Genomic DNA, 26,455 nt, shown 5'->3' with positions numbered 1-26,455 from the left:
AATAGCCTCTCCGTCAAAGAAAACGTTTCTATTCTGATATATTTTTACATTTTAAAATGTTTATTTTAAAAATGAAAAAGGTAAAAATGAAAGTCTCTGTAACATTATGTCTTTAAAGTAACTTTTCATCAATTTAACGCAATTAAAAACATCCAATAAAATTCTTAATAAAGTAGTCTGTACGTATACAAAAAACGTACACAAAGTATTATATATATGTGAAGGCTTTAATATTTGAGGAGAATACGTACAAATAAATGTGAAGCTTTATACACAGAATTTATGCATGAACCAATTAACACACGTTTCCTATGGTTCGCCTGAAGCAAATATGCGGCTTGGCCGGATAACTTCAGCAAACAAAGAAAGGATTATTAGCATCCTGCCCATTATCTCTCATGATTGCTTGTGTAACTGTAATAGAATGACAGATACACCACAGATACCTGAGAACCGCCATTATATAAAACAAGCAAAACAAGCAGTAGATACACTCTGCCCACACCAACCAGCCTCCAGAGACATGCATTCTGAAAATGACAGCTGACCGTGAGATGAATATCAAAAGACTTTCTGCTTTACGAGCAAGTGATATTTGAGAATCCGTTATCTAATTCGCTCGTTCTCCCACAGACGTGGCGCTACGCTATCTCTTAACTCTCACGGCGTGCTGGGGAGAGATATGGAGGAAATAGCGTCTGCACCGGTGGAAGCTTACAAAGTGTCTCTCTGTTGTCAAATGTCTTCGCGTGGAAAGACAGCTCTGCGATAGTTAAGGGAGAGAAGGGAATTTAAATAAGAGATGGGGGACAAAATTCTGTTGTCTGTGAAACAACTGTTTATTTTCTATTTCTCCCGGCCTGTCAGGGTTGGCATCAGGTGCGTCATTTGAAGATGACAGCGCAGTGAAGGGTTTGCAAACTCACTGTTGGAGTCATGATGGAGATTCCAGCTGATGAGTCTGTCATGTTCACTCGTTTCAGCTTGTCTCTCTCAGCACAGGGACAGACGTTATAAAGAAGTAGTTTTCGTTCATCGGAAAAGGAACAGACTATCTTTCCCAAAATAAAATGAGTGATGGAACGATAATTGCAATCCTGAAGGAATCCACAAAATGGTTTAAAGCTGTTTGGACTCAACTGCCTAATATGGAGGACAAGAGTTTAATTACCAGCTCTAATCTTCTTGGCTTGTAAGCAATTCGGCAATCTGAATTAGCTTTTTCTCATTAGCATCCTAGAACAATAGCGGCACTCTGAGCTTGTATTCACCTAGCATCAGTAATTAAGAGCGGTTCCTTTTAATTGGAAAAATTAATCCATTTTTTAATCAAACTGATGGAATCACAGCTTTTTGTCCAATGGGTTAATTTTATCGATCTTCTGTACATGCTAAATTAGTTCTTAGATTAAAAACAGAACAACACCATGTTCCATGTATATATATAATCTTATATATATATTAATCTTATTAAATATATTTTTCTACATTTGAATTAATGTTCTGGTAAAATGAAATATTACAAGTTCATTCTTTTTTGTTAAAATATTTATTTACTTGAATTTAATGCTCTCTTGAATGAATCATACTTTCCAATACATAGAGGACAAAGACCAAACTGATGCTCTGAACGAATCAGATTTTCCAATACATGAAAGAAAAGGCCATCTGAAAAATGTTCCTGAACAATGCGCAGGGGAGAGGCCAGGGGTTGGGGTACTGAGGAAGAGAACGAGAACCTACCTTGAAATCATACGAATGCTGCTGACAAACAGCAGTCTTGCCATTTATTCCATTTTGACAGTAGCTGAAGGTATTTAATAGCGGCACGATCATTTACTGGCTTGCAAAAATTTAAATAGAATTTTTATTAGTAAAAAATTGTGTTGAAGTTAATAATTGTTGATAACTGTTATTAGGGCACACTGCAAAGACTTTTGGGCTCCTGTCTTTTTAAATGCACAGGAGTGCACTGGCTTTTAAACACAGATGGCTTTAATATATTCACAGTCCTGATGTGTAACCTTTACTATGTAAACACTCTTACACCTTCTTGAAATGATCCTGTGAATGAGTCACAAGTGTAAGTGAGCATGCTGCCTTCAGTACAACATCTGGATTTCACCATAGGTGTGCAGTCTCAGCGGAGACGACACCAGCTAATATAAGAACTGTCACGAAAAGGACAAATGGTGACATTTAAAAACTTTCTGTGGGTGGTATATTTGCATGCATCTTAAAGGCATAACACATTTTCTAGGTCTAATTTGTCATTTTCACAGTTTGCTCAGGTACTGGAGGGGTGGGGGGGTCTTTGCTTAACTCCTTGCTTGACAGAGAATCATAAAAATTCAGTCCTAAGTATGGAGGGAAAAAATGCTGGATATTCGAGTAAGTCAGAAGATTTGTAAATATATGCAGCTACGCAAGCATATGTTTAGCAATGCCACGTAAAGACAGCCAGGGAAACCAGAATAAATTAGAAATCTGAGTGTTGCAACTCGAGGTGCAAATTAACCCATCTAAAAAAAAAAAAAATTTTTCTGAATTAGAATGTATTTCACTTTCACCATGATATGGTTGTATTGTTAGAAGCTTAAATTATCATTCATTTTCTCCTTGACACACATTGTTCCTATAGCCGCGCGCACAGATATCCTTCACTTGACATTTTCTCATGGGTATGGACAACATAAGAGCGAATGTCACTGTAAATAGATGTATTTTCAGCATCTAGAATTCCAATATTCACATTTAAAGAGACGACTCACACAGAAATTTGTATTCACCATTTACTCTTTTCGTACCGTCGCAAACCTGTACTATGTTCTCCTGCAGGACCCAAAAAAGATATTTTGTGCAATGTTGATAACCAAACATTTTTGCGTATAAAAAGAAATTTTTCAAAAAGACATAAAGGGCTGAAAGGAAAGTTACCTCAAAAAGTAGTCAATGAAGAGAGGTATGGTATTACCTTTCAGACTTGCAGTTTTTTACCAGGTTAAGAATAGAACAAACAGGCAAAAAAATCTCATAGACTTGTATTGTAGGAGGAGAAGAATAGACACCATGTGGGACTTGTGTCAATAAGGAACCACCTAGAAACTGTATAAACTTTCAGAATACCTTTGCAACCACATAGCAATACACTAGCAACCACCTCAGCAATGCAGTAGTGGGTATCCCAAGCATCACTTGCACTTTCTTCAGAAAATCTGCATTGAAATACACAGATTAAGAAGATTTGTTTGTTTTTACATATTGGGGTAGACTGGGGGAAAATACACAGTTTTTTTCCAATATAATCACAAGATAAAGTCAAGACACATTTTATTGTAACTATGATGACGTGTTCTGTTTTGAACATGAAATTCTTAGTTTTGCATCAAATGCATTCTAACTAGTTGGTTGAATGAAAATATTTGGACATATTTAAACATTACCTCAAGTTAGCATCAAGTAGCTAGCTAGCTAGCCAATAAGCACCGGCTAACAAAATGTTTCAAATAGGCTGTTATTATTTTGTAATTCATAATTGTTGATTATATTCTTTTTAATTTTAAGCTAAAATTGCCTGTACTCTGATTTTTGCTGTAAAAGTTTAAAGCAAATAGCTTTTTCAGACTGGTGGGGTAAAACACCCCGCTTGACAAATTTAATTTTTGTTAAAAATCTAATAACATGAAAACTCTGGACATTTTCCAGTATTTGTTTATGATAACTTTTCTGAACAAATGTAACTTTTGTTTTACTGAAGAAAAAAAAAATATAAAAATTACCCCCACTCTACCCCTAAGCAGTGTGACCAAATATTACACGGAGGAGGGCAGCGCTTATGTTCTACATGCTGTACTTCATTCCGTTCAGTACAGTTCTCTCCACAGCCTGCTGACAGACTATGCTAAGTGTCGGTGTGGTAAAGCAGTACTATAAGCGTGTTGTAGACACTCAGTGGGGAGACCTTGTTCATCTATATAGATATTACCATACAGTTTTCATCGCACGCACACTTTTGAGCAGTCACACTCGAGGTCTCCAGATGTCAATATTGAATTTCTCTTCCACAGAAACGCTTATTCCTCGACAGGTCTGAGATGTGGATAATTGGAGGCCGCTAAAGGGGCCGGGAAGGAGTAAGGATGTTATTTTAGTCTTTGCCTGCTTCAGATTATGACTTGCTACATTAACCATAAGTGCAGGTAGAACTGAGGACACACTACATTAGGTAGCAAAAAAGTTAACACCTTGTCTCTTCTCCTTCAGTGGCACGGAAAGACTCTGTCAGCATCTGTCATACATGGGTGGAGGAGACCGTGAGGTACTGGAGATGAGCTTAAGTGAAGATTTTAGAAGTTGAACAAGGTAAGAAAAGGGAAAAAATAGGGAATAAAATATATTTAGAGCTACATCGTGTTGGCCATTGGTTGCTAAAGCGGCTCGATCTCAGCACTATCATCATTATAATGGCCCAGGAAGTTCCTCAAAGCTTCAGTAATAACCAAAATATCCACTAAAGCTGAACAAAAGCTGATGCAGTTTAAACGTATATTTAAACACACAAAAGGTCTCTGGGGACTTTAGTTTCTGGCACAATATGCTTCGGTGCCCCAGCCCATTGACCTTACGACTGCATCTGCAAATGTCTTCTGTAATGAAAAATAATTTCGTTTGGAGTCTGCACAGCTATATAATCACGCATTTCTGAATAAACCAAACTAAACTAGTTTGAGGTTGGATTGAAAGATCTGAATCCTCTTAACAATAACCAGCTAATCTGGTGTATAAAAAACACAGACGCGTAAAGAAAGATATCCAACCTGGGGTCATCTCTGGTTGGCGAAGCGTGTCTGAGAGAAGACCAATTGAAGCATAACACTGCCTGCATTGTAATTAATTATCATTGTGAACACGGCACACATACCCCAATCTTTCAAGAGACTGTTATTATGAAGATGTCACCGAGAGGCACAGCGTCCCAAGAAAGGTGCAGTCATCTGTGAGATTTTAGTTAAAGTCGGCATGAAACTAAATTGCAATAGTCTTTTCTTTAGTATTATGAGGTGTATAATTAAAAAAAAAAAAAAAAAAAAAAGGATGGGAGATGATTTTATACATTTGGGATTGATAGTATTGTTTGCCAATTTCTAATCTCATTCAAGTGTCTTTGATTGAGCTAAAAACTGGGCAGATACATAATTCTTAAACTGCAATCTTCCAAAAAAAATAATATTTTTCAATTTTATTTAATGCCAACTTTAAAATAATAGTTCACTAAAAAATTTTACTCAATAAGTTGCATGTATGCATTCCTTCTTATTCTTCAAAATGTCTTTTGTATTTGACATATCTTTTTGTTTCTATGTCCCATACATGGAAAGATGTTTTGGAGCCCACTGACTTTGATTATATGCACAAAAACATTATACAAAATATTCAGTCACAGAGGTTTGTGATGACGTAAGGGGAAGCAAATGGCATTTGTTTTATTTTTGGCAAACTATTCCTTAATGTTCCGCTTTTACACACAAACTAAATCACACACTTTTGACACCAAATAACAGTCGCACAGCCAATATATACTGTATATACACTTAACATTTATAGAGATAAAATACAAACACAAACAAATACAAAAACTGTAATGCAGGCCACTTAAGTATAAAACAAACATCTGATAAATACTTTAATATGACCAGTACAAATGTCCCAGTTGAAGATGAGTCAGTATTGGTCCCCACTGCAGATGTAGACAGTATAATATTGCTTCAAAATCTGTTTAACAGAACATTAGTTTAATGTGCTGGTCCCTTTCAACGACGGGTTGAAATGCAAAAGGGGAAAGCAATTATTCTTGTATATATTTAATAAGAAACCAACAGACTCGTTAACAAACTACCCATGATCCCCCCCCTCCCTACTTCCTATATAAAACAAGACCTCCACTGCGAAGACAGAACATATTTATCTGGTCACCAAGAAAAACTTTGGGACAATTAAAACAGGACTACTGGCAAAAAACAACAACAAAGCAGTTGTCTGCCTCTTCAGTAACAACACAGCAGAAATTAAATGTTCCCCAGACACAGGAAACATAATCATCATGTTCTGAATGGGTTGTTTTGAATATTGATGTGAGAGTTGGCGTTAAGGGATGGGGTGTGTGGGAGGGCTGACAAAAGATTAAATAAGAAATCAAAATGAATGGGAAGAGCAAAAGGGAACAATTGAAATGAAAGGGTGACAAGAAAAAAATTATAATGCAGGTGACGGAAAAAAGAGAGGAGGCAGGGAACACGCATGTAAACAGTACATGAAGCAGAAACACAGAGGTACTGTATGGACGCATGGGTGCTTTTGTAGGTCAGATAAGAGATGGAAATGTAATGTGATGTGTCCAGACCTTGTCAATTTATTTCCAGGGCATCGCTGTTTAAAAACTTGTACAAGTTACAATTGGCTGTGTGTTACAATGCATCTGTGCGCATATTACTATACCATGTGCACTCTAGGAGCATCAAAGGGGCTTTTTAGTGCTTATATGACCCTCAAAAGTCATCGGTTTCCAACAACTGGGTCAAAAAAGGGTCCGTGAACCATATGTATCTTTATATCGATCATCTATGTGCCATCTTGGACTATAGCCAGCAATATATTGGTGGAGACACAAGCAGATTTTAGTTTAAAGCACTCTATTGGCCCTGGCGCACACTTTTTTAAGCTACCGAAAAATCGTTGTGTTTATCTGTCTGCTGAGGGTTGTGAAGTGTGTGTCCTCTTCTGGATTCAGCTGAGAGATGGAATGAAAGGGAAGATGAAATGCTCGGGTGTGCGATCTATGAGTCTTTTGTACATCCCCATGTCTGAAGCCAACAGTTTAAGGGATCTGGAGCTGCAGTTCTTCTTCCTCATCTTCATCTGGGTCGCTAGGGGGGGCGTCAGCGTCCTCGGGCACAAAACGCGCTGAAGTTGATGTCCTCATTTTGCCAAAGAGGCTGGGATTCTGTTGACGCCTTAGCCTTAGCCAAAAAAAGAAACACATAGGCAAACATATAAATAATAAGAAGGGAAAAAAGGAAAAGAGAGAAAGAATGAGAAACCAGGTGCACAAGTCACGGTAGAATCAAATATATGGACCTAAGCTACACTTAATGTAAAATCAATGCATTAGATTCAACATATAAACAACAAATTAACCTTCAAAATGACAGCAAAAAGTCTGAGAAAAGGTCTAGTATCTGTTCATTTCATATGAGATTATTTATTTAGTTCATACATTTTAAATGCCGCTGAAGAAACTAAGTAATTCTAAGTAATGAGAGATTTTGGCTGATTCCTGGTTACATCCATTAGAACAGGGAAAAAAAAAAAAAAACTAACAAACAAACTGGAGTTCTGGGAATCAAAGTAAACTGTACATCCTCCGTTATCGCTGGCACGACAACCACTGAAACTTAAAAATTAATACATGCTAACAGATAAATAAAATGCATCAGTTCAGCTTGATGAGGTCAGTGCTGCATCAGAAAATAAACACTGGCAACATTTTCAAATGTAATGTTGAAACAGAGTTGCTGGCTTTATCGGTGCGAATGCAACAGCTCGGAATGAGTAACCAGTGGGAAGTTGAATAGAATAAATCTTTGTTTTCACAATGATTCATAAGATATCTGAATATTTGATAGTATTAAAACGGCAAACACACACAGCTGGTCATCGGTACACACAGTTCTTAATGACAACACCCTTTTTTTTTCATGCCCATCCTTTTCCTTTCAGTCTCATTCTGCTTTGTGTCTCAGTTCTTTTCAGGCACTGCAGTTCTACGTTTGTGATGTAATTGTAAGGAAATAATGGCCTTGTGGCATGTCAGTAAAACATTTCCTGGCTATTGAAGTGCTGGCAGTGTGAATAGGCAAGGTAAAACAATCACAACAACAAGAACTAGAGAAAAAGAACAAGAGGTTGATGCTAGAAAAGAAGAGAGAAAAAAAAACTCTTCCTCTTGTCTTTGAACAGCTGATGACTCACTATATTATTAGTGTTTGCATAACTGAACAGATGAAAAGCTTCTTGCCTCTCAGGGGCAAATAAGTGCATATAAGGGCCCAGGATCCTCCACAGAAGAGGGGCCTACTGTCAGGAAACACTGCTAAATTACACATTACACAGTTTTGACCACAGTGCCTCACTCACAGAGGCTAAAAGCTTTTTGAGTCCAAAGCTTAACAAGGCTGCAATTTACACAAGAGATCATAAATACAGAGACACACACAAACAGTGAAACAAAAAAGATTTTTGTTGAGCCCACACACTGACTCATGTCTTCAGGCTTTATCTGACGGTCCATGAATATTTTAGCATTTTAGCATTTGGCTGAGAGACCAACAACATGGAGATAATTATTTAAAATGTAAAATTAAATAATACAGATTTTTCTGTCATTTTTTTATTATTGTGTGTGTGTTTTTTTAAGTTTGTTGCCAGAGCTGAAAATGCCTTATGACTAATCACTCTGCAGTAATATGTATATATGTATATATATACATGCTATATATATATATATATATATATGCTATCACTACTTGACTATTCATGTCAACTACCCATTTACAATTCCTTAGCTGGGCTCAGCAACTCTGCTTGCCTTTTATTCTTCAATTTTATCATAGGCCAAAGAATAAATTTAGACCCCTCTGGCATGATATTATCTATCTTGTTTTGATGTAAAAAGCTATGGCATGATTAGAGTATGGAATTGACTTCTGCACTACCAAACCAAAGGAAATCCAATGTGACCAATATTAAAGCGGCTATGTAATCGTTCTACCTCGACGTTATTGGCACAGAGACATGTACAATAAAGAACATGTCAGTCAGACACGGCAACCGTGAAATCACGACACCAACGTCACATGCACGATAATCCCATTCTACACCAAAGACATTTTCATTATCCTTTGTTTGATATATTTATTAATATATCTCCCTTTTCTCCTCCCCCACACGCTAGTACACAATAACGCAGAAATACGGTGCCGTTTCCTCTGATGAGTTGCCCGTCAGTCAGTGGAGGTGTGCTGTAAGTGCTTGCCTTTTAATGTCTGGAAACTAAGATAAGAACACAACTGGCGAGCTACATTAAAGCTGCACAGAAACATACCATCAGCTCTCAAGATCAGATCTATCTCACGCTAAGGCCCCATCACCATGTCTCCGTCTAGCTCATTCCTCCACAGAGAACCATATCTGGCACATTCCTCAGAGCTTTCAAGCTATCAGGTCTACAAAGTGCTTTACAGAGAATTAACACTGTCACACACACACACGATTTCCTCTGTATCCCACCCCTGATGTCTGTAACGTTAACAAACCTTAGCCCTCATGTTCTGCTACATGTACACTCTGTACATGAAAAAAATATGAATTGTAGTTTATATTATTTTACTTTCAATTCTTTTAAAGGCATCACTCAATTAAATTTGACCCCATTCCTTTTCTTTTACATACAACTAAAATTGTCCTTTTAGCTTATTTCACCAAACCAATTTGTATTTCAGCAGTTTCCATCTAAATACCTAATACAGACCACTTTTTACATGACAATTAAGCTCTTATTAAACTATTTTTTATCCTATAGCATGTCCCGTTTTACCAGAAAATACAACATTAATGATGTAAAATGGTTCACTTCATGTTGATTTTAATATGCTCCTCTGACCTACAGGTAATTAAAACCAAGTAGGCATATATTATTAAACATTTTTACTGTATCACAGCGGACATGCACATTTCAGAAAGTTTGACAGCAATAATTAAAGCAAATCCACAGACTACTGGAAGGTGTGTATTGTGTATCTACAATAACAGCTTAAAGTCATTAGGGTGAGTAAATGATGACAGAATTAGCTTTTCCGGGTGAACTATAACTCATTGTAAAGTACCTTGTTTAAGCTACTTGAAGAGACTTGTGGCATTTCGAACTCCAAGCACACCATGAGGGTTACAATCAACATACACAGGCAACAAAAAGTTCAACGCATATGGCATATGTGACACGGCTGGGTGTGCGCACAGACCTGGCAGACTGCTCTACTTCCTGCAGGGCTTCGGAGCATTGTCTGCCCTCATGTATCGATTTATGCACCGCTTTTATGATTACAGACTAAAGCACATACAGTCATTTTCCATCTAGAGAGAGTGAGAGAGAAAGAGACAGAGAGACACTGAAAAGAGAGAATTAGAACAAGGACGACAACAACAACAACGAGCCACTAAGGGTGAACAAGATGAGAGACTGTGAGTTCACAGTTTTCCAATGAAGAAAGAAGCAAATAGGCACGGCGGGGGTGCCAAATGGTGCTGCCGGTGGGCTGAGCAGAGCTGCCGTCTCATGCTGCGAGACTAACAGACAGACACAGCCGCTCCGAGCGGGACGCCGGGCCAGTTCACCCTGTTAGAGGAGCCAAGCTCAATCATGAGATCTGATCCTCTCCTGCGTGTCCACGGCAGACATTGTTGTTCATGGTTTTCTGGCTCCAGAGCATAAACTGGGCGGGGTCGGAGCCAGCTGGGAAAAGATGTGACTTTGAACTTCCTGTGGCATCAGATACGGGTTTGAACTCCAAGTCAACTCAACGATTGAAGCGCTATCAGTTCCATAATACTGTCATTTTCAGCCTTCTCCTGTCACCTTGACAACCCTTACTCCAAATCAGCCTCTAGACCATCCTCTGTCTCCATGACAACTTGGACAAGCGCTCAGCTCCATCTGTCGCCCTATCCACCCATGGCCTGCTCCGATAGCGCTGAACCCTGGCCCAACTCTCAGAGGGGCGGTCTGATTGTTCTCACATCCTTTCTTCAACTCCTTCACTTTCACTGTGATGTACGGCACTTGCTGACAGCAAGCTTTTATTCCCAGCAGAGTGCTTCAAGTTTTTGAGCAAACAGAGTACGAGTAGAATTGCTATTGCTCATATTTGGAGTTAGGGGTTTGTTCAAATCCCTAAGCTTAAGTGTTAAAGTATAAGTATTTAACATCCCACAGTGTTCGTGGGACATGAATATGGTTGAGAACTGAGGATATTTTGAGTAGATTCTTAAGAACATTCTAAACAACAGCAATAAGGGGCTTTCGCACCAGAGGAATCTTTACATAGTTCCTAAAACTACTCTGCCCTGCACGAACTAGGAACATATATAGTTCAAGGAACTCCATTCAGTAGGGTCTAAAATAATTCTATCCATCTTTTTCCTATGGCCCATGATGTTTTGGGACTGGGTACAAGGAGGTGACATTATTTTATTCACCCTTCAACCATCAGTCATTAAGGGGAAATTTTAAAGTGTAAAAGCATTAACAAATTACTTGCAGGATACCATGAATAACTGGTATCTATAACTGTTGCTAAATATATTTATAGTAATATATGTCTGTATTTCTTAATTACATTTCACAGCATCTGTGAGAAAACAAATCCTGAAAGTGGCATGAGGAGAAAAATAAAAGATTCTTAGTGAATTCCAGGGAAATATTTGTGGCTTGTATCGTAAATTAAATTGGGATAGCAGACCAAACACATAGTATATCTTGTCTTTTTTTTCATTAACTTACAGCAGAATACAAAGGAAACATTAAAATAGTTGAACAGGAGGAACATAATGCAGGAGGAAATCAGAAGGAAAATAATGCAGCTTGCTAAAGAGCTGTTCTATAGATATTGTTGCCATCACATCACATTAATATATCAAACATTATTTTCCTGACTTCTGAAAACAGAAAATGAATGAAAATTTACAGCCCATTCAGTCAAAATGACAGATAAGAATTATTGGTAGCGTAATTTTATGATATGAAATGTCTTTGTGTTGAACTTCCCCAAAAACAGAATAATTTAAAACACAGTAAGCTTGTTAGGAAAAAGGTGGATAGGAACCAACTATCTGTAATATAAGTCTATACTGATTATCCAACTGCACACGAAACACCGGCTTCGCATAGAAATATTTAATCCACGAACATGGAAAAGAGCGATAATGGCATCTACCTGATATCTGCAGAATTTTGTTCTTTTCTCAGCCTTAATGATATGTAATGCTGCAAGTTGCCATGTGAGTTTTAATCAGATTTCAATGCTCTTTCAATCATTTAAAAATCTTTATTCATGCTCTTTCACGTATGTGTGTGTATACACAGTATTTTATAAATATTTATATAGTTAAAACTAATTATTGACTCCTTTAAAGTACAGCATTGATAACTGATCTGTTTGGGAACAGGATTCAATGAACTCCCAACTAATCTGGCAGACAAAAAAAATGAACAATATATTTATATTTATTTTAGACATAGGGGAGAGCTCTATTAACACGTACCAATAAGTGAACACACAGAATGCCCTAGTAAACTACACAGCAGTGCTCTAAAGGCCACCTCAACACCTTAATATCACGCACAGACAAGCAACTCTCCTTTACATTACAAATATATTTTATTTCACGGAGTCAGCTGTTCTTTTCTCAACAGTCTGGACTGAATCCAACGGACATCTCTTCCTATACGCATAAAGGAAAGATAACTTTGCACAAATCCAATGTGAAGAACGAAAAGAAAATCCGCAAGGTTGCATATTTTAGATAAATGACTGTCTTCACAACAATCTCGTAATTTAATCGTATGTATCCGCACAGGTGTGAAGTGGAGGAATTATGCTGTGTGAATGTCTTAATCATTAGAAGCTTTCCATCAAAGTCCCTCTAAACACCTTCATGCCGACATGCCTGTCACCGTTCTCTCCAGCTGCGGGGGGCCCGAGCCCACAACACTGCTTCAAGTCTCCCTGTTACTACGGTAACCCAAAGCCAGGCAGCCTGGGATTGGCTGTGGGTAGGTGCAAGCCTGAATGCAGGCAGAATAATGAGAGAGTGAGACTGAAAGAGAGAATAAGCTGAAGGAATCGTTGACAGTTTACACTATAAACCTGCCATCTTATTCATGATGTTGTGTAACAGAAGCTTATCCTGTATTCATTACTGATCAAAAGAGATCTGAACTGAACACAATATTCTCAAACGTATCGCACGGTTTACAGAGGGACTGTATCGGGTTACCTGGATTGTAGGTGCTCCAGCTGAACTTGTAGGTTCTCTGTCTGCTCCACCTGCTCATCCAGGGACCTCTGTAGCTTTCTGGTCTGATTATGAGCCTCGTCCAACTGAAACAATGCATAACATATTTTGAGGGGATTCAAAATTAAGGATGACAAGCAGAACTGGGTTAGTGTGAAAAGAGTTTGGGGCCATATGACGCTGTTGCGTCTTCACTATAGCTCACATTTACTGAACAGAGAGCTAGGCGGTTTAAGCAAAAAATCTGTAAGACGTTTTTTTAGGATTCTGGAAGTTTCATGGTTTTTCACGGCTTGTTCCTGACTGTGTTTTTATATGAATCAGATTGCACGAAACGGTTGAATAACCACTGAATTTTAATCACGATCCAAACAGACAGAGTGCAATAAAATATGAGCAGTTTTTAATGTAAATTACCTACAGAAATTTAAGAAATAGTTCACCCAAAAACGAAAATTACCCCATATTTTATTCACTCCAAAGCCATCCTAGGTGCATACGACTTTCTTCTTTCAGACAAACACAGTCAGAGGTTTTAAAAAATTTATCCTGGCTCTTCCAAGCCTGGTAATACAGGGGGATAGCGGCCATTATTTTGAAGCTCCATAAATCAGATATATCCGCAAGTACTGTGACGTAAAACTTTGTGGGGTTATTGCAATTTCTCTGAGCTTCAAAATAATGGCTGCTATCCACTCTTGCCAGGATTGGAAGAGACAGGATCAATTTTCACTGTGTTCATCTCAAAGAAGAAAGTCATATACACCTAGAATGGCTTACGGGTGAGTAACATATGGGGCAATTGAAATTTTTGGGTGAACTATTCCTTTAAGGCAAAACAGAATGGTCTCACCTTCACTTTGGGAATATGTGCTTAGTACAACATATCTGCATTAAATAGCACCAGCACAGGGAAATTATATAGAGGTAAGACGAAAAGAAAATACCATCTAAACTTTTCTGAACAGTCAGTTTCCCCTCTAAGATATATTCGTACAACCCCCACCAATTCAGTATTTAGGATCTTCCAATATTTCACACAAGTTGTGCCTGCTACAGTATCTTCTTCTCTCTGCATTCCTCTTTAGCATTGGTTTATTTGCCCAGTTATTAATAGTTCTTTAACCACTAGTCAAAAGTGTATGCAGTTAACAAGGATCTCTTCTCAATTCACAGCATGCCATTTTTTCAGAATTCATACCTTGTGCATAATTTAAACCAGTTTACTGTGTGAACTGGCATATTCACATAATCCAAATGTTATCTATCTGATGATTAAAATTATGAAAAAAACTTGCAGTCCAAAGAGACAGAGAGACAAAGAATCAGTTTCAAATACCTATATGCTATCTTTGCAAATGTTAAAACTTTTTGTTTAAGTATTATATTAAACTAAAATATTATAACATAACATAACTCTAATTTTATATAATAATTTGGTAAAGGAGCCCATGCAAATATACTAAAGGGAATAAAAGTATAAATTATGGAAAAAAAAAAAATTCCTGAGCAAAGATTTTTTTTGAAGCCTGTATTAGATTAAAAAAAGAACAACAAAGAAAACCACAAAACACACTCAAAGCAATAATGAATATAATTTCCAGTGAATGCTTTGGTTCACCTCGTCTTCAGCCTGGCCCAGCTCTTTCTTTAGTTCCTCCACCCTCAGTCGGAGCTTCTTAACTTCTGCCTCGTGCTGCTCCACGCGCCGGTTAGCATGTGCCAGCTCGGCCATCTTCTCCTGGTACTGTTTTTTAACCTTGGAGTGGACGTGCCGTAAATCTGCCAGCTCCTGCAAGAGAGCAGATGTATTGACACCAAGCCTCAGATAACAGAATCAAATTATCTTTACCGACATTAACCATTTTTGTACAGTTTGACACAGAATCGGTATAAAATATTGCTTTGGAAGGCCTGGCCTGTGTTTTTTCTTTGCACTGTATCCGAGCAAAACAAAGTTCTCGAATATAATGATTGTTGCCCAAAATAGTGTAAAACTCCAATAACATCTAAGACAAAATATACCGTTAGCATTATGAAGTGCTTTAAGGAAAACACACTCTGAAATATCTTCAATAGGCCTAGATCAAAGTAAAGATTTTCACATTCTATCCCATTTAGAGAGAGAACTCGGGTCACAGATAGCTCGTAACTTATCAAGTAATGAAAAAACAGCAGAGTATGTTCCTAGACAATAATACAATGGCACACGGTGCTTCAGTTCCCATCACAATACAAGGGACTGTGATGGGAAGCCTAAGTCATATCTAATCACCAAATAAAACATCCCATGACCAACAAAGAACATTATGTTGCTAACAGAAGGAGAATTGCCCCCCTATAGTGTTTGTTTTCTCCTGGTAATTTTATTTTGCCGCCATCGGAGTCTATTGTTGCTCATATAGACGTAAAAAGTTGAACACAGTGATTGTTATGTTCGCATAGTAGAAATTTTATATTTTTGCACTGCCTCACTTTTTTTCACTTTTTTTGGAAACAGTGTGAAAGCACAAATAGCTTTTCTTTTTTTTTTTTTTTTTTTTTTTTTTATGAAAACCATGGAAGTATCTTTTTACATCCACCATCATGAAAACCACTCAAAACCGGCACTAGAAGCTGTGCCCTGATTAGGATCCGGAAACCGCAGCCTCAAATATTTAAATCAGACAAGACAAACTAACACTGACAAAGTCTGCTGTATTCAGGTATTTGCCTAAGTTGATCTTGCGGTCAGACAAGGCATGAGGAGGCATCCAAATAGAGGCAGTTTCTGGTATGCAATATTCCACAGCCCATATACTGTACCAATCAATGAAGAAAAACAAAGACAAAACAAACTCAAGTCAAATAAAGGGTCCCTGTAAAACAGACTTTGTTGGGGTTTTTTTAATCTACTTAAACATCTTTACATTTTAATAATCACACTGACCAACAATCCACCATTCAGATTAACACATAACCCTACATTTACACTATTGTTCAAAGGTTTTTTTTTTTTAGAATAAATACTTTTATTCAGCAAGGATTGATTAAAATGATTAAGTGACAATTCAATTAAAAAAGTTTTGAACTTTCTATTTATCAAATAGAACAATAAAAAAAAACATTTATCAAAAAAATTATTAAAAAAATAATAACCTACAAATACAAATAAATTTGAATAAGTTATATATGTGGTAACATATAGCACTGTATGACACAACCACTTTAACAGTCAAGTTAAGTACTTATGCACATCTCTAGGAGAGAAATAGCCCAGTATGATCTACTTGACGTTCTGATCTTCTCTCATTTCTTTACACACAGAGAGCCCATATGAACCTCTCTGTGGCCAGCCATAGCGGTGGGGAACAAAGAGAGGGAGAGAGAATCTAAGGAGATCGAGGGGGTGGAAGCCAAAGGGAAGCACCAGAATCCATTAATAATTTAAGAGGATAATCAAATAGCTAGACAAATCTCATTCATAATGTACCTCCCCCATCACATGAGCAGCCAAACATTATATTTGTTTTAGGGTGGGAGCACATATATGCACACATACATGGAGATTCATACTTGTTTTAGTCTCAGTGGTTCAACCTTTTCATACTGTTGTGAAAGCTTAGACCTTAAAAGATAGTAACAGCATAAGAGGACACAGAAGAATGAAAAGCACACGCGCACACACACATTCTCTCTAAGCCACCTGGCAGAATGAGAATCCCATGCTGCTGTGTTCTATTGATTTCTGGGTCACTGGAAAGGAGGACAAGATCTACTTGTGTTTTTACTGAGAGAGCCACAGCATAGTTAACCCCAGAGCAAATCACACTGCTCTGTATGTGGAGCACATCGCTCAATATGGCCTACTGAGGTGCTGTACGTGTAAGAGTGTGTGTGGGGTGATCAAAGATTATACAAGTGATTTTACCAAATCAAAATGGATTTAAAAACAGTCAGCGGGATGATGTTATGTGATGTTTCCTTGATATTTTGATATATATATATATATATATATATATATATATATATATATATATATATATATATATATATATATATACATACACACACACACACACACACACACACACACACACATATATACACATTTTTAGATTTAAAATTCATTATTTGTTACTTGTTAACTTGTTTAATGATTGTAACTTTTTAATTAAGTCATTTTGTTCTGGGTTGGACGTACAGAGAAAGCGAAGACAAAATATGTAAAAAGTATCGGTAAAATAACTGATATAAACTCTTGAAGCAAACGCTCTGTGGGGTAACACATGCAGCGCCGCATATCTATAAGGAAGACTGACTGATCCCTGATCATGTCAGTCAGATTTTAACTAGGCTTAACAACAATCGTGCGAGAGGCTGTTTTGAAAGATGATGCTGCAGAAACTAGATTTGACATGAAACTTGCCACCCTTGAGTAAGCAAAGTTATCCATTTCATGTTACTTGAGCAAAAAAACAGACCTTTACTTTGGTAGGGTTATATATATATATATATATATATATATATATATATATATATATATATATATATATATATATATATATATATATATATATATATATATAAACAGACAGTATTAGGCTTCAAAAACAAAACAAATCTATCAGAGAGATGGAGTAGGAACATTTGGAGTGGCCAAATCAACAAAGAACACACTGGTGAGCTCAAGAACCAAGACCTGGACGATCATGGAAGACAACAATGATGGATGACCAGAGAATTCTCTCCATGTCAAAGAAAAACCCTTTCACAACCTCTGGCCAAGGGAAGAACACTCTCCAGGTGTTAGGCCTGTCACTGTCAGAGCTAGATGCCAGATTAGACTGGAAAAAAAAAAAAAAAAAAAAAAATCTAAGAAATGGGAAGAAAAAAGTATAAACATAGCTTAGAACAGCTCATGATCCGAAGCATAAAGTATTATCTGTGAAACATGGTGGAGCAGTGTGGCATGAGCACTGTGTTACTGGCGTTTAATGATGATGTGACAGAAGCAGCCGGAAGAATTCTGAAGTATATAGGGCTATGTTGTCTGATTCAGTCAAAAGGAGCAAAGTTTATTCGAGTGCTTCAAAGTATAAATGGATGTTGACTCAAACATACTGCAAGTGTGACCCAAGAGTTTAAGGTAAAATAGTTAAATATTCTGCAATGGCCAAGTCGATCTCCTGATTTCAACCCATGCATTTTATTTCTTTTAATAGACAAAACTTTAGACAGAAATGCCTATTCCGATGGCATACAGAGCCAAAATAATGGCATAAGTGTCCAATTATATATATATGGACTGTAACATCTATTGTTATTTTAAATAACTGACCCAGACACAATTGCTTAAAAGATATCAAAACAGTCCTCGACATCAAAACAACACAACATCAATGCCTCACATGCAGCTTACAACATATTTTGTGAAATGACAGACAGTCAAAGAAATAAAAAGTTCTTTGGTCATGCAAAATAGTGGTGAAACATTGTATGTGAAAGTAGAAAACTTCAAAGAAAAAAAACGAGATTAGCATGAGAGACAGAGGGCAGAAACCATCTGAAAAGATGAAAAATACATGTTAAGTGGAAGGAAGGTAAAATTACAAATGACATCATATTGAAAAGAAAGGAGCCTGAGATTTAACAGCCTTCTCCACTTAAAAGTTTAATTTTTCATCTGGGGTAATTTGGGCCTAGCCATCTTTGGTGAGTGTTTTGATAGTGAAAGAAAGTGGAAGGAAAGAGGGGGCCGGATGAATAAAACATGCCACGTCTTGATGAATGATCTATGATGCTACAGAAATTTACTGCAGCAGAAGGAAATGGAAAGTGAGAAATGGAAACCTGGGATATGGGAACAGACACCTGATCAACGTGTAAAGATTTAGACACACGGTTCTACACACATGGGAATACAGCGAGAGGAAGCGAAGACAAAAAAATACTTAGTGAAATAATATTGAGATGAATGCAAACAGACACATACGCCCAGAGTAAATGAATAAAGATAAGCGAAGACAGGGTGAGGCTGTACAGCCGCATGGGGGAAGGCTGTTAAATGTTTCCTCCTCACTTGCTTTCAGATCCTCAAATCTGCTTAAACATCTGGCCCACTGCGCTCAGAACGCACACCTTGTGACGCTAGACACAATCGCATCTCCCCGTCTCTCACTCCTGCTCTGAAAGATCAGAAATACACAAACGCACACGGTCTTAGAATATTCTATTTCCTTTTTGATTTGCCTTTCATGCAGCAGCATCGGGAGCAAGGAGCAGAGAGCTTTTTGACACACTCACCAAATGCTGTGCATCGAGTGGCTTCAATGGCTGCCGCCCATGCGTGGCTAGCTAGAAGCTGACAAGGCTTTAGTTTGAAATATATAATATTATTTAAAGAATTATACTGCTTTAGCTAAATAAATAAATGTGTCAAACTAGTTCTGGCCACTTTGCAGCTCTCCGGAATACAGTAGCTTTTATGTACTATTAAAGCTAACCCAAGCTTTCTCACTTGCATTTAACATAAAAAAAGCAAGCTCAACTCAGGGTGTGCATATATATTCACATAAAGATGCCTCACACCCACATAACTAGTTATACAACCCTGCCTTCATGGCAGCCAGAGACCGTGAAGCAGAGGATACAGTATGTAATACTCAGGAGAAATCCTAATGCTCAATATGTAGGCTGCAGTCCTGCTCTGCAGTTAAAAGGTTCAATAGACTGTTAATTTACTCTACGATATTCATTAGCTTGACTATCCTGAATGAAAAAAAAACAAACAAAAAAACTTGTTTTTTAATACAAAGCATAAAACATTTTAATTATAAGTGTGACTTTTTTATATACTACAATGCATATATAATTATAGAATTTATAATTTTCATTAAACATTTAACAATATAATTGCCACATAAAATAATTTTTTTATATAAACTATAACACCATTTAATTAAGTTAAAGTTATATTTATTACTTCTAAGTGAGAAAGCATTACATTGTTTAAAAATGTATCAAAGATTACTGAAAAAAATAGCCTGGTTTCCAAAAAAATAGAGCGCAAAGGTCATACAAAACTTATAATATAAACAACAGCGTCCATTATTATCATTATTATATAAAGCAAAAATGGCAAACATTTACATAAATTCAAGTCTTTCCCTTTTCAAGTAGATAGTAGCTGTATTTGAATGGCTGGAAATAGCTGCCCAGGGGCGTTACGAATATGGCTGCCAAGGGACTTTGTGGTAGCTTAGTGGCTAAAGATCTGGACTAGTAAAATAAGGTTGTAACTCCAAATCCACTAAGTGGGGATCTATGAACTGGAGAGTCTATGGAGTCCTCGAGCACTGCTCCAGGGAAACGACTACATTAGGTTGCTTTACATAAGAACGCATCATCTAATGAACACAAACTTCAACAAGTTTAACTCCAACAAGTGTAACGAAAATCCAGCACAGACCCCTGACCCTGCCTTACAGCTATCATTACAACCGAGGATTAGATCAAGTCTAATAAGACAGCTAAGAGAGCATTGTCTGGGGGTGGAACGCCTCAGTCGATGGGAAAAAGGGGGCGATGTAGGAGCCTTAATGGTTTCTCTGCCAGTTTGTGCCTTCCTAACACTATTTCTCTTGACAGACTGAGAGGATGATTCACTCACTCCAGCTTCACAGTGGGCAAAAACAGTGGGCCAGGAGCTATGATAAAATAGTGTCTGTGGCTTTTAGTGGCCCTGACCTGAGAACAGGGAACTGGCCAGGAAAATGGATGTGCCGTCTACAAATAGAATTTGCTGTGCCTTTCAAATGAATGGTGCTTTGTGAGCAATCTACACTGCCTGAATCTAAATTGGAGTTCACCTTAAGTCTACAGGCAGATCGGTGGTTTTAACAAGCAGCCTTACAGACAGGGTCCAAAATTAACACATGCTAAATCAAGTAAAAACCAAATGCACTTCATTAGAGGAACTGCCACATAATGCTGGAGCAACACACTGACCTGTTCTGTTTGTCACAATTATGAAAAGAAATAAAAAAATAATAATATTAAAAAAAGAAAAATACATATAATAAACCAAATGTTAATAAAACAAACAAACAAAAAAATTTTTATATATATATATATATATATATATATATATATATATATATATATATATATATATATATATATATATATATATATATATATAAATATATATGTTATATATATATATATATATATATATTTATATATATATATATATATATATATATATATATAGAGTATATATAGCAAAAAAAAAAATTTATATATATATATATATATATATATATATATATATATATATATATATATATATATATATTTATTATTTTTTTTTTTTTTTTTTTCTACATATACATTATTATTTATACACATTATTTATTACATATTTTACATATATATTACATTATAATTTTAATTATTAGTGTAAGAAATTAATTACACTTAGAAATGTAATCACAAAGCTTCATTAAAAGCTTTTGCCACAAGACAGATGCACAGACAAAACCCCTTTGCTGAAGAGCGGAGCTGGTAGTGTTGTTGCACTCCTGTAGGGATTCTTGAAGCAATAAATTGCAGCACGCAAGAAAAGCCTTATTCTGACTACACAGCTCCCCTCGAAACATCACATGACCTTTAACCTGGACATCAGACTTAAAGTGAGACTATTTCACCCGATCTAGCCCCTATACTTTCCTCATTCAATCCTGAGGTTCCAATTACTTTTTCCTTTGCTTCCCTTCTCTATTTCTCACTCTCCTGTCACCTCTTCCATTCAACCTCTATGTCTCACCTTCATTACCTCCATGCAATTTCACAGTGCGGATCCATTGTCCTCTGTGATTGTATTGTCCATCCGTCCATTTCTTCCCCCCCTTTCACAATCTCTCTATTGTAAGTGAGATGAACACCGCACTCTCTTTCAGCACATTATCCTCATATCGTCATCCTCATCAGTCTCTCTCCCACTTTTTTGCAGAGTGCCTCTGTTTAACCTTCATTTCACCTCCCCTACTTTTCTCTCCTATCGGTCCTGAGAGAAGGCTTTTCTGCTGACCGAGAGCACTCTCGATCAAAAAAAAAAAAGTCCTGGACCCAGACATCGGTATCAGAGCTGCTCAACCCTTACATATCAATGTCGAGGCTTATACATCTTAATTTAAAATGTTCTGAATCTACAAATATGCAAATTTGAAGAAGATTTCCCTTGAGCTCAGATCCTCAACTGATTTGTCAATTAGAAATATAGGGGAAAAAAAACCTTGGAACATTCAGTTAATGCATTCCACACATTTTCTACAGCACATTCCACACATACATACGTCCACCTTGTCGTTTGTCCCTTTAGGTTAGACAGTGGGCTGTAGATCAGCATTAATGGCATGTTGTCAGTGCTGGCTAACTGGGACATCAGCCTCAGTGGCTCATAAATAAGCCACAGCAGTAGGTGCTAATGGGTTCATTTAAACTCAGACCTGTGCTAACAGGCCTCTGCAGACTGGCAAAGGATCATGGGATAACTGACTAATGTGTGGACACACAGTCATGGTCCAAACACATGCAAACTCTACAAAGAGAGTGAACTGACAACAGCATAACATTAAGGAGACAAGGAGTTCAACCAAAAGTGAAAATTGTCATTATTTTCATAGAAGATATCTGAAGACAACATTGGACCCCATTTATTTTTATTATAATCACTGAAAAAATAAATGAATAAAATAAAGATGAAAAATAAAAACATGTCCTGTTCCACACAATTCAATGTAACTCTTTGGTGAAATATACTAAAAACGAAAAATATTTTCATGATTTGAAATACAGCTACATTTTTCTCTTCAGTTGAGCAGTCTGACATATCAATTTCTGCTTCAATCAATGGCAAGAGTTTGAGGAAAGAAAACTAGTTTGAAAAAAGTTATTTTTCCAAATCCATTTTGCTGTTGCTTGTGGTGCAGAAATTATACACTTCACCTTTAAGCTCTTGCATTGCATAAAAATTGAATAATCATAAACAATTTAGGGGACAAAGTGAGAGGAATGAGAGCTGGCAATAACTGATGGATGAAAAATAAAAAAGGGGGAGAAAAATGTGCATGAGACACCTCAATCAGTAAAGGGCGACCCCTGTGAGAAAAACACAGCAGGCCCAAATGGAAAACCTCTGGAGAAGCAGCCCAGAACCTGAAAGGCAAGACAATTCATTTCACACTGGCTTACTCCAGATGTAGCACACTAGAGGAGCTGATTTACACACACACACACACACGTTTCATATGCTGCTTCCAAAACAGAGCACATGGGCTTCCACATTGGCTGTCAATACCGTTCACTGCATTTCCATCAGAAAGTGGGAGCAACAGCAGCAGGTGAGCAGCCAATATAGGCTCATTAATCATTGTGATTGGTGAATGAACTCTGTCTCTATGCCATCAGAACAGGAGGGATAAACACCTGTGTGGACGAGCAAGTCACTGGCCAGATGTTGAATGAGTTTAAACAGAACGTGATGTTGAACAGAACGTGAAGATCACATCTGTATATGGAAAGAAAACGAGACAGATGACAGTACTCCAAGAAGATGGGTTTTTCCATGAACTTCAAAACCTTATGATCAAGTATTTTGCTTATATGCTTCCATTTGTTCGAAATAATAATAGTAATAATAATAGTAATAATAATAATAAAATCAATACATACATACAGATCAGAATTAAAACATTATAACAAAATAAATAAGAGAATAACAAAAAAAAATTATATATATATATATATATATATATATATATATATATATATATATATATATATATATATATATAATAGTGTGGCAACAAATATTTTTATATAAAAAAAGTAATTAAAAGAAATAAATTTATTTCTATTACTTAAATAACTTACTATTTCTATTACTTTCTATAACTATTAACTTACAAACCATATATATTACTTATAATATTATAATAATAATAATAATAATAATAATAAGAAGAAGAAGAAGAAGAAGAAGAAGAAGAAGAAGAAGAAAGAAGAAGAAGAAGAAGAAGAAGAAGAAGAAGAAGAAAGAAGAAGAAGAAGAAGAAGAAGAAGAAGAAGAAGAAGAAGAAGAAGAAGAAGAAGAAGAAGAAGAAGAAGAAGAAAAATAATAAGAACAGTAAAGTTTGGTTAGCACTTTTCTTACATACAGTGTTAAAGAACTTCACAAATTTTAAGAAATATTAATAATAATATAAAAATATATTGAGCCTACAACTTCATTATTAACTTCATTACTACATACATACATACATACATTCTAAGATATAATAATACAGTATACCAAACATTTGACTAGCAGTGTGAATGATCTGCTGAGAGAGCAATGGAAAAATTACGAAAGGATTGAGACCGGGGAAGATTTAAAAAAAAAAAAAAAAAAAAAAAAAAAAAAAGTATGGTATTAAACTGACCTTCAGAAAGACAAACTTCTCTTTGATCCAGCAGCAAGAAACAGACTTTAACTCTAGTTCAAAGCTTGCCTGCTCTAGACTCAACAAACCCTTTAGGAATAAAAAAAAAAGAGAAAAAGCCCAGCCTGTTTTGCTAACGTCCCTCCATCTGGATGAAGGCCTACTCATTTTATTTCTGTTTGTTGAAACACAAGCGTCATCATGTATTAGCCCCACACAAACACGCTTTGAAGTTTATAAGAGGTCACACGCCCAAACAACACCATGAGTCCCTGATCAAAACACATAGAGAGACAACAGCACAACCAATAGCACAACTTCCACCTGCACGATTCACCTGGAGCCTTTTTGAAGTATATGTGTGTGTGTGTGTGTGTGATGTGCCGACCTGCAGCTGCGTTTATGCACACGGCATTGTCAATGTCACGCTGAGAGCTCTGATTGAGCCTTGGCCAACCTGATGAATCCCTTTTGAATCAACATGTAGCCTTCCAGATGGACACCAGTCACTAGGGCCATGATCCAGGCCTAAAGGTAGGGATGTTCAATTAAACTTCTAAACTCCAAAAAGTCCAAAAAAACTTGCATAAAAACTTACAAATTTGCATGCCAATAGCCAAAAGGAAAGCATAAGAAACAAATTTTAAAAACTAAACTTTTGACCTATGGGGTGAAAACGTATTTCTTTATTTCTTCATTCATACAACCCTTCAAAATGTTGTTTTTCTATTTATTTATTTTTTGGTGTGACCACCCTTTGCCTTCAAAACAGCACCAATTCTTCTAGGTACACTTGCACTCAGTTTTTAAAGGGACTCGGCTGGTAGGTTGTTCCAAACATCTTGGAGAACTAACCATTTAGTCCTGTGTTGCAAAGCTGATTATTCAAAAGTCAGTACACCAGTCTTCAGTGCAACATGATTCCTCAGAGATCATCTTAATATACTGATTTGTTTCATTAAGAATTTTTTTTTTATTACACATATTGAAAACGGATGTATATATAGTTTGGTTTGTGTGTGAATTCTTATATGCAGGATTTCATTAACTTACATAACTTCAAAGACAATACTAATGAGTGACCAAGGTTATCCACACGATCAAACCCATATTTAATTTCTCATAGGGACGCCAAACACCAGAAAGCCACCCACACACAGGCACAGGAAGTAGCCAATGAGCCCCATTCCCAATCTTTTGCAAATGCTGGGTTTAACAGCAAATGTGACAGTATGCATCAATCTATGGGTGGGAGCCAAAGGAAACGTGGTAGAAAGTGAGAAAGCGACTGGAGCGGGATATGATTTCAGTATCAATCACACTTTGTTCTTTTTGTCAGTGATGGTGCATCGTCCTCAGTGCGCCGTGGCCTGTTTCTCCGCTCCTGTCCTCATCGATCCATTTGCTTCAACAGCTCCTGAGCAAGCTCATCAATCTCTCTGTGTTTCTCTCCCAGACTGCAGGCTGCCGGCCACTATCAGGACATCACTTGTGTGGGAATGTGCAACAGCATGCGGACACACACTCACACTAACACACAAAAATGCAACACCCTTCTCAGATGGCCATATGTTGTGCATTTAACAAATAAGCCAACACACTGAGCCTCGCATGCAGGGATTACATGTCCGTTTCCTGGCACAATATCCTTTTCCCTTGTTACTGGTTTAATTGACATGCTAAGCTCACTCTTACCCTTTCCCTCTCCATTCCTTTCCCTTCGGCATACCTCTCACCTCTAAAACAACTCTTTCTGCTCATATTCATCTCTCCCGCTTCACTGCTCTCTTTAAATCTTTCCTACTTTCAAGGCAGGACTGAGAGAGCAGGTGAGAGAGTGATTTACAGCGTCTATATGAAGG

The 26,455-nt window shown here is 36.9% G+C and overlaps 1 protein-coding gene across 1 annotated transcript in view; it reads right to left on the bottom strand.

Annotated features, from left to right (window-relative positions):
- Positions 1-5,458: 5,458 nt before the first annotated feature.
- ccdc102a (coiled-coil domain containing 102A) overlaps positions 5,459-26,455 on the bottom strand; it is a 55,074-nt gene continuing 34,077 nt past the window's right edge. The window contains exons 7-9 of the mRNA XM_043245236.1: positions 14,750-14,920; positions 13,111-13,214; positions 5,459-7,016 (exon numbers count right to left, since the gene is read on the bottom strand). Coding sequence (XP_043101171.1) covers positions 6,875-7,016; positions 13,111-13,214; positions 14,750-14,920 — 417 coding nt within the window. The 3' untranslated portion in view covers positions 5,459-6,874. The remainder of the gene's footprint in view (positions 7,017-13,110; positions 13,215-14,749; positions 14,921-26,455) is intronic.

Source organism: Puntigrus tetrazona, chromosome 7 (genome assembly GCF_018831695.1).
Source record: "Puntigrus tetrazona isolate hp1 chromosome 7, ASM1883169v1, whole genome shotgun sequence".
Classification (NCBI taxonomy): Eukaryota; Metazoa; Chordata; class Actinopteri; order Cypriniformes; family Cyprinidae; genus Puntigrus; species Puntigrus tetrazona.
The sequence above is the reverse complement of the archived record's forward strand: the minus strand, read 5'-3'. Positions and strand labels throughout refer to the sequence as shown.